The 9344-nt window shown below is 38.1% G+C and overlaps 2 protein-coding genes across 2 annotated transcripts; both read left to right on the top strand.

Moving 5' to 3' along the window:
• The first annotated feature begins 1030 nt into the window (after window positions 1–1030).
• Window positions 1031–2909, top strand: LOC137737358 (uncharacterized). Its single transcript, XM_068476810.1, has 3 exons — window positions 1031–1601; window positions 2127–2245; window positions 2424–2909. The coding sequence occupies exons 1-3, from the start codon at window positions 1031–1033 to the stop codon at window positions 2907–2909; spliced, it is 1176 nt and encodes a 391-aa protein (XP_068332911.1).
• Window positions 2910–3594: 685 nt separating this feature from the next.
• Window positions 3595–8438, top strand: LOC137736957 (probable transcription factor PosF21). Its single transcript, XM_068476284.1, has 5 exons — window positions 3595–3877; window positions 4320–4990; window positions 6277–6409; window positions 6591–6675; window positions 7853–8438. Exons 2-5 carry the CDS (start codon window positions 4320–4322, stop codon window positions 8224–8226), a joined length of 1263 nt encoding a protein of 420 aa, XP_068332385.1. The 5' UTR covers window positions 3595–3877; the 3' UTR covers window positions 8227–8438.
• Window positions 8439–9344: the final 906 nt, after the last annotated feature.

The following is a 9344-nucleotide window of genomic DNA, read 5'->3' as shown; positions in this document are numbered from 1 at the left end:
AGATACCCTTTTTTTTACTAATTAGGTTGTTTCTTCATGATTCTGTGGTGTATCTTTGGTATACTGTATGTGGCATGCCTCATGTGAATTTTCCAAACAATTTTTGTTGGCTATCCATCTTCTCGAAGTGTTCTATTAAGCTTTTTATTGGATTGCTTTATCTCATTCAAAAAATTACTTTTGTAATTGTTCTTGATATATTTCATTAATTGTATGCATAAATTGAGTATGGTTAATTGGTCATCATAGTAATTATTGCATAAATTAATAGATTGTTGGTTCATTAACTGTATGCATCGAATGTTTATTGTTTAGGCATTGAAGAATATGGCTTCTTCTTCTAAGAAAGATTTTGCTTGGCAATGGACAAAAGATTTGGATCCTGTCACCAAGCACTTATATTGTGTTTTTTGTAACCACAAATGCACGGGTTCAATTTCTAGATTCAAACATCACTTGGGTGGTGTAAGTTCGGGAGGAATGATAAGTTGTAAAAAAATCCCACCCAATGTGAAGGAAGAATGCTTTGCTAATGTTATGGGAACTAAAGAAAAGAGGAAAGCTAGCCATGAGTTGTGTCGTGGTGGTGGAGAAGAAAGTGAAAGTGTTGATATGGGCACAACAAGGACACCATATGTAAGTAGTGGGAGTGGGAGTGTGAATGCCACACATTCACAAAAACCGGTTCTTTTCTACCACCTAGGTCAAGGGGACCACTTGATAGGTATGTTACATCGGAAGCTCGTCAAGCCACATTGAATACACCTTTCAAAAAAGAGGAAAAAAGACAAGCATCCCGAGCACTTCCGCGATGGTTCTACACTAGTGCCATTCCATTCAATGCAGCAAACAATGAACATTATGTTAATGCAATGAAATTGGTATCCAATTTTGGTCCCGGTTTTAATGCTCCTACAAGCCATGAATATAGAACTTGGATGCTCAAAGAAGAAGTTGAGGATGTACAAACTATGATGAAAGAACATCGAAAGGCTTGGAAGAGATATGGATGCACTATTATGTCGGATGGATGTCGGATGGCAAAAGTAGGTGTTTAATCAACTTTCTTGTCAATAGCCCGCAAGGTACTTGGTTCTTGAAATCGGTTGATGCATTGACCTCTATTAAGAATAAAGATTTGTTGTATGGCTATTTGGATGATGTTATTCAAGAAATTGGGGAGGAGAATGTGGTTCAAGTTATATACGACAATACTTCGAACTACAAGAATGCCGGGGAAAAACTTATGGAGAGGAAAGAGAAGGTGTGGTGGACTCCATGTGTAGCTCATTGCATTGATTTGATGCTAGAAGATATTTCTAAGATGGCATGGTTTGATGACACACTCAAACGTGCTAGGTGTATTTCAAAGTATCTATATGGGCATCAATGGGTACTAGCTTTGATGAGAAAGTATACCAACAATTCGGAAATTCTTCGTCAGGCGGTCATTAGGTTTGTCACTTCTTTCCTTACACTACAAAGCTTACAAAAGCAAAAGGAAAATCTTGTTGCTTTGTTTGCCTTTCAAGAATGGTCGAAAAGTACCTATTCAAAATCCCGTGAAGCAAAGTTTGCTAAGCATCATGTGTTACATGATCGTGAGTTTTGGGGTTGAGTTTCCTTTTGCATTAAGGGTGTTCTTCCTCTTGTTTGTGTTTTGAGAGAGGTTGATTCGGAGGAGAGACCTCCCATGGGTTTTATATATGAGTTGATGGATGCCGCAAAAGAGAAAATTGCAAGCAATCTTAACAAAGTGGAGAAAAAATATATGCCTATTTGGAGAAAGATAGATCGTAGATGGGACGATCAACTTCATCGATCACTACATGCGGCAGGCTATTACTTAAACCCACAATTTTGATATGAGGATAATTTCTCAGATACTGATGAAGTGCGAAATGGGTTGTTTGCTTCCATGAATAGGATGCTTGGGAAAGGGAAAGAACGTGAAGAGGCCGATTGTTAATTGGATTTACATAATGATAAGCATGGTCCATTTGCGGATTCTATGGCTATGCAAACTACGAAAAAGTGAACACCAAGTAAGATTTAATTAGTCAATTGTTAGTATCTTTTTATCATTAACCCTTAAATTACTTACCTTACTAATATTTGTTTTTTAGCGGCTTGGTGGGAGTGCTTTGGGCATAAAACACCCGAGTTAAGGAAGTTTGCTGTCCGAGTTCTAAGCCTTACTTGTAGTGCGTCGGAATGTGAGAGGAATTGGAGCACATTTTCAATGGTAAGTAGATATATTATTAATTTATTAGTATCTTAAGTGTCATTTTTGCTTAAGACGATTAGACTTGAGTAATAATAGAATTGATTTATTTGTAGATTCATACAAAAAGAAGGAATAGGCTTGAACACAAAGGCTTAATGCTTTAGCCTATGTCAAGTATAATTTGGCTTTACAACAGAGAAGTAAGAAAAAGAGGGAGAAGTATGATCCTATTGTTGTGGAAGAAATTACCTCCGATGATGAATGGATAACGGAGATAGAAGATCCCATTCTTCCCGAAGATCCAACATGGCTTAAGGATGAGTTATTGTATAATGTTGAGGCCGTAAGGAATGTGCCACCCCCGGTTTATGAAGGTGGCCCATACATTCGAGAGCCTAGAGAGTCTTCTCCTCCTCCTCTTCGTGAGCCTACTCCTCCTCCTCGTGAGCCTACTCCTCCTCGTGAGCCTACTCCTCCTCGCGAGCCTACTCAACCTCGAGGTCCTATTACATACAAAAGAAAACGGGGTAATGAAGAATCCTCAAGTCGAAGAAATGTGGAGTATGATTCGGAAGAATCTTTTGATGAATTGATGACATACCCTACAAGGTCATCTAGAGTTGGCAATGAAGAGGATGATGCATTTTATTTAGAATTAGATGAAGAGGATTTGGATGATTGATTGATATCTTTGTTTGTATTTTGATTTCTATGAAGAGGATGTGGATGAATGATTGTTTTCTTTGTTTGTATTACCTTTTGAATGATGAATTTGGATGATATTACTTTTGAATGATGAATTTAGATGATATTATCTTTTGAATGATTATGGATTTGAATGAAAAATTGAGAATGAATGTTTATTTTACATAGTATTATTTTTATACAATTATATGTATAATATATAAAATATATATATATATATATATATAATTAAATCCTGTGAGGCTTTGCCTCACGCCTCATGCCTCACGCCTAGGCCGGGCTTCACCTTGGACACCTCGCCCACGCCTCACGCTTTTAATACATTGTTCATTACACACCAAGCTTTTGGGATTGTGAGTTGGACATTGTAGTCACCCAAAAGTTAGATGTGATCTGAATCTTGGGTCACCAGTTCGAAAAGAAAGGAGAAAGGGGACTGGTAAAAAGATGGGCATCGTTGAGAGAGAAAGGGTTGCCGCTGGTGAGGTGGGTTGTTAAAGGGTGAGTGCATTGTTAGGGTTCTTCGAGAGAGAGAGGAGAGAGGGATAAATCAGAAAGTTGGAAGAAATAACTTATTTATATACGAGGGCAATTAGGTCATTTTCAATTGTAGAAAAAATCCTATTTCTATCCCGAAATTGAGAAAAATGCCTATTTTTAGCTATTTTCCTATAATGTATGTACGTGAAACACAAGCGAACCGAAATGAAATTTGCGCGTCTCCGACAGGCTACGTGGTGGGAGCAACATTTCCGGTTGGAATGGAATGATGTTGTATAATACTCTTATGTTTGTATCGTCACTCACAACCTTCCGTTTCCTCCTCGTCTCTAAGATCCCTCTCTATCTACATGCGACTGCTCTCATTCGAATCTCGCTTTCTTCAAAAGCCTGCGTGATTGATTCTCTCTAGCGTTCCACCTCCCAATCCGAAGATCTGCGTCTGTAAGAATAATTCCAACCCCCATATCCTTTTTCCTGAGAAAATTCCCACAAAATTTCCCATATTTTCCCAGAAATTTACCATGTTCAGCTGCTGTGTGCTTTGCTCTGCGATGATTTCTAGGGTTTTCTCGTGTTGAAGCTCTTTTATGTGTTTGCTTAATTTCCTTTTGTAGCTCAACCTCGTGTATTTATTTTGCACCTGTCGCTGTCAGATCTCCATTTCTTAGTGTTTTTTTATTTATGCAACTTTCAATTTTTTTCGTTGGAGGGAGTCTGTTCGTGTTGTTTAGTATCTCAATTGCCTCTTTTTCTTGTTTGAGAATCTGAATTTGGATGCTTGGTTTAGATTTTGATTTGTTCCGAAGGGAGTTGGCATTTATTGGGATGTTTGGTATCTTAGCTATTTTTAAGGGGTAAATTTTAGGGGTTGTGATTCTTACAGATGGACAAGGACAAGCCCCCTGCCCATGGTGGAGGTTTCCCACCCCCATCAGGCAGGTACTCGGGTTTCTTGCCAACCGGAGCTGCTTTCAATGTGAAACCTGAGCCATCCTCTTCAGCGTCGTTTCCTCCGCTGGCCTCGGGTGCTAGTGCAGACTCTGATCACTTTAGCCATGATATTAGCCGGATGCCAGATAACCCACCAAGGAAATTGGGTCATAGACGTGCCCATTCGGAAATCTTGACCCTTCCAGATGATATTAGCTTTGATAGTGACCTTGGTGTTGTGGGTGGTGCGGATGGCCCTTCATTTTCGGATGAGACTGAGGAAGACTTGTTCTCTATGTACCTTGATATGGAAAAGTTCAATTCATCATCTGCTACATCATCCTTTCAGTTCGGGGAGCCTTCATCTTCTGCAGCAGCACCTGCTCCAGTAATAGCACCAGTATCAAGATCACCCACCTCATCCGCGGAGAATATTGCCATCGGTTCTAATGAGAGACTCAGAGTTAGGCACCAACATAGCCAGTCAATGGATGGGTCGTCAACCATCAAACCGGAGATGCTGGTCTCCAGTTCAGAAGATATCAATGCAGCTGATTCCAAGAAAGCCGTGTCAGCTGCTAAGCTTGCTGAGCTTGCCCTGATTGATCCAAAACGTGCAAAGAGGTAATAATTCTTGAGTAATCATATATAATGTTACTCTTTAACTAGGAATTCAGCTGTTAGTATTTTTTGGTAGCAAACTTGAGTTGATAATACTTTGAATTGCTATTGCTTTTCCATGTAATTTTAACATGTGTTCAAGCCTAGGTAGTCATTTTTTAAAATCCTACTATTTAAGAATACTTAATTGTTAGTCTCTTAATAAATGTAGTTTATTGTTAAATTTTGTCGATGAGTCTACTCTTCCTTTATTGATAGCAGTTGTGTTTCATATGCAAGGACACGTGTTTATCCAGACACATGTGGCATGGATTGATGATTATGGTGTTCTAAAATTATTAGCGTTTGTAATTCCAGACAATAGTCTGTGTTTTTTGTTTTGAGTTCATGCAATGTTTTCTTTATGGTTTGCAGTCAAAGTTCTTAGCTTTTTAAGAATCCATTCAAGGTTGTTATTGTAGTGTATCAGTGGTGAATAACTTTGTACTTATTGCATAGGAGCTCCAAATAATTTGATGTATGAGGTGTTTGACATTGGTTTACCGCCAGATGTGGTAGACAATGCATTTCCTAGTTTTTTACTAATTGACTTGTACCCTGCTTTTATTTTTTAAATGGTAAGTTGCTTTCAAGTTCTAATGTACCAGGTTTCTGTGTTGCTCATTTGATACGTAATAGTCATTTACTCTCCTAATTGGACTACAATAAATTAATTGGGTCCCTTAAGATGCATTGTTGTTAGAATCGGTAATACTTCGATCGAGTTCAATAGAAATATTGTTGTTCAAACCAATTGCTCTAGTGGTTGTGGACCATAGTTCATGTAGCAGTATCATTCAATATATATTTCTCTCTTTGAAAATTGTCTGGGATGAAAATTTTATGAATCGTATATTATACTCACATTACCCAAGAGTAAGATTATCTGATGACTTCATCTCATCATATTGTCTGGTTCATATCTAGAAGTACACCCTTATGATTCTGTCTCTTCAGTCTTCATATAGGCTGATTTTTAAGGCAATGGAGTTGATCTTTCAAGAATCATGTCTAGATAGTATTAGGTGGTAAGGGTGGGCTTGGCTTGATTTGTTTTCCTTTTTTCTGTTAATGCCCCTGTGACATCTTGTTACCCTTGAAGTGGATCTGATTTTCTTTGGTGCTTTCTAGTTTTTACCCATCTTCATTTTCCCTTCTTAAATGAAAATAAAAGAGTTGGTTGCTCCCTTGTTTTGCTTGTTGCTTCAACCATTATGCTTAATATTTTACGTTTGGTTGACATGCATTAGGATCTGGGCAAATAGGCAGTCAGCTGCAAGGTCAAAGGAAAGGAAAATGCGATATATTGCTGAGCTTGAACAGAAAGTCCAGACGTTGCAAACAGAAGCAACTTCCTTGTCTGCTCAATTGACTCTCTTGCAGGTAAATTTCATCGGCTTAACCCAGTCCTTTATTAGACCAGGTTCTCTTCATTGGACTGCTTAAATGACTCTTAGCTTATGATTTCCCTTTGTTTTCACTGCATTAGTGACATGGCTGTTTTATCTAGCTTACATAATGAGGATATAAGTTGATTATTCTTATGAATTTTTCTTATGAGCAGAGAGATACAAATGGTCTGACTGCTGAGAACAGTGAACTGAAACTGCGCTTGCAAACAATGGAGCAACAGGTTCATTTGCAAGATGGTGAGCCCCTTCTTCCTTTCATGATTAGAATTAATTTTCATGTGTAGTATTTCTTTCCTTATCTTTGTCATCTGTCTTCTTCTTTTTATAGTAATGACTAATGTATAGAAACAAGAAAAGCCACATGTCTTAATTTTATTGAATTGTCTGGTCATTGGCTGAAAGGAAGAATTGAGCATGATTTTTACATGTTGTACAAAGTGGACGATCCAGTAAGTAGATGCTAACATACATATACTTGATTTCTGTTGGAGATTAGAATCCAAGATGGCGGTTGACAAGATGCCATAAGTGATTTTGGCGGACATTGTTTCCTCTTGTTAACTCAGAAAAGAAATTGGTTGCTAATTCTGATTTTTTTCAATGATGATTTTTTTCTGCATGTACTTTTACCAAATACCTAATTTCTGGTAGTCTACAATATAAGATTCTACAAACGAACTCCGGTTCCTTGACATTTCCTATTGCATAATGAGTTTATGATTTTGTGGTTTATTCAACTTATCCAGCAGGTACTAAAATTTAAGTAGAATGATTCTTTGTTTGTATATTTTCATTTTGGTTTAGTGTTTTTAAATTTATATTGCATGAATTGAGCATCTTTATGATGAATGCTTTGCTTGAGGGGTTTACATGTTTGCTGCTTTTATTACTGAGCTGGAAATGTATAATTGCATTGACCATTTTACTGCTTGTCTATCAAATCTATCAGATTGATTACATTTCTGTTCTTAGTCCGTTTATTTGCTTCTATGTCGTATCCTGTGTACAGTCATTGGATCTAGTTTCATGGCTTGTATAAACTGTTTTGGTCCTACCTCCACCACCGGTATGGGCAAGAAAGATTGACCTTGAATTTATGCCCGTTTACAATGTTCTAGTAGCCATAAACAACATGCTGGCTAACCTGAAGTGGACTGGCCATCATATTTGAAGTTTCATTAATTGAGCCAATTAGCATCGGATGTAGAAGTTTTAGTTCATTCTGATCTTTGCCCATAACGGGAACCAAAAAACAAACAAAACTGTTGCATCTTGTTTGTGGAGGTTTTCTTGCTTTTCCGATTCGATGTAACTTCTGGTTCTTGGTCTTTATGTGAATGAAATTGACTTGCCGAAACAATATTGTTGTTTTTTTATTTTTTATTTTTTATTTTTTTATTTTTTTGTGTTGTAGCATTGAACGATGCACTGAAAGAAGAAATTCAGCATCTGAAAGTTGTGACTGGCCAAGCTATGCCAAATGGTGGACCTATGATGAACTACGCTTGTTTTGGCGGGGCGGGCCAGCAGCAATTCTATCCACCCAATCAAGCTATGCACACCCTTCTAACTGCACAGCAGTTTCAACAGCTCCAGATTCATTCTCAGAAGCAGCAGCACCAATTTCAGCAGCATCAATTCCATCAACTTCAGCAGCAACAGATGCAGCAGCAGCTTCAGCAACAGCAACAACAAAGTGGGGACTTGAAACTAGGAGGATCCGTGCCTTCGCCAAGCCAGAAAGAGAATACATCAGAGGTCAACCAATCTGTAACAAAGGATTGTTGAGAAATGTTTTCCAGTTAGCATTTGTTTGTAGTCAGTTGTATGCATATCATTTTAGCTGTAGATCGAATTATCATAGTTGTAGCACCTTGTGATTTGTGTTTTGTTCTGGGTATTTACGGTGGTTTTAGATTATGAAGATTGTTTACTGAAAATTAGAATGTGTAGTCGTTGATTTATCCTTTATAATCCCATAGCTATTGCCCTGAGTTGAAATAGGAGGCAATCAAGAGTGGTGGATAATGTGATGATCTTGTCACGGCAAAACCACACACAATACCGTGAGTGCTCTAGGGCGCCCGCAAGACATGTTTCTAAATGCCGCTATACAATCACAGCCTGTCTTTGCTCGATGGATTACGTTTTCAAATACCGGTATACAATTACAACCCGTCTTTGCTTAATGGACTACGTTTACGATCCGTAAACCAATTGGATCGGATAACTCCTAACATTTAAATTCAAGGAAGAAATGCAGTTTTGTAAGAGTTGAATTTAGAAGATGAATTAGTCATAAAACGTACTTATTCCTTTCAAACACTACAAAATTGCATACACAAGCAATGACTAGCAAAACAAGTAGTTATTCTCTACATTATTGAGTAGCCAGGAGGCCCCCACCTCCTTCTGGTGCAGTCCACTTAATGTCTTGCTTCGGGTCGTTCATATTTCATGCCTGTAAGCACACATCAAAGCAAAATCGGTACATTAACGTGGGTAAGGGAAATGAGTGCATTGATCTGCAAGGTAGCTCTTACTACCCGTTCATATTACCTTGCAATGTAGGCAATTTTGAGCATTGATCGGCAACTTCAGCTCACCCCCTTCATCAGGGACATACCTACATTTTAAAACTTGAGATGAATAAGAGAATCCATTTACAGATGATCAATCAAATACAAGCAATGATAGGATGGGCGTTACTCGTATACATGCGCAGGACAGTAGCTTGATTCGGGACCAGCATACTCTGGCAAATTTATGAGTTCAGGAATCTTGAGGTCTCTCAACCGAAGGTGAGCTGGTTGATCATGGTCATGATTTGTGTTGCTCCTATTTTAAGCAAATAAAATTAAATACTTCACTTACTACAAAAGAGGAGAAGAGCAAGCCGGAATATC

This window comes from Pyrus communis, chromosome 6 (genome assembly GCF_963583255.1).
Source record: "Pyrus communis chromosome 6, drPyrComm1.1, whole genome shotgun sequence".
NCBI lineage: Eukaryota > Viridiplantae > Streptophyta > Magnoliopsida > Rosales > Rosaceae > Pyrus > Pyrus communis.
Note: the sequence above shows the minus strand (reverse complement) of the source record. Positions and strands in the feature narration are given on the sequence as shown.

Bases quoted from the DNA above. Each gene is read 5' to 3' on its own strand.
- LOC137737358 (XM_068476810.1), top strand. From the start codon at position 1,031: ATGTCGGATGGCAAAAGTAGGTGTTTAATCAACTTTCTTGTCAATAGC. The intron at 1,602-2,126 runs GTGAGTTTTGGG...TTTGTTTTTTAG, and splicing joins GCATCATGTGTTACATGATC to CGGCTTGGTGGGAGTGCTTT. The intron at 2,246-2,423 runs GTAAGTAGATAT...GCTTTACAACAG, and splicing joins ATTGGAGCACATTTTCAATG to AGAAGTAAGAAAAAGAGGGA.
- LOC137736957 (XM_068476284.1), top strand. From the start codon at position 4,320: ATGGACAAGGACAAGCCCCCTGCCCATGGTGGAGGTTTCCCACCCCCA. The intron at 6,410-6,590 runs GTAAATTTCATC...TCTTATGAGCAG, and splicing joins CTCAATTGACTCTCTTGCAG to AGAGATACAAATGGTCTGAC. The intron at 6,676-7,852 runs GTGAGCCCCTTC...TTTGTGTTGTAG, and splicing joins ACAGGTTCATTTGCAAGATG to CATTGAACGATGCACTGAAA.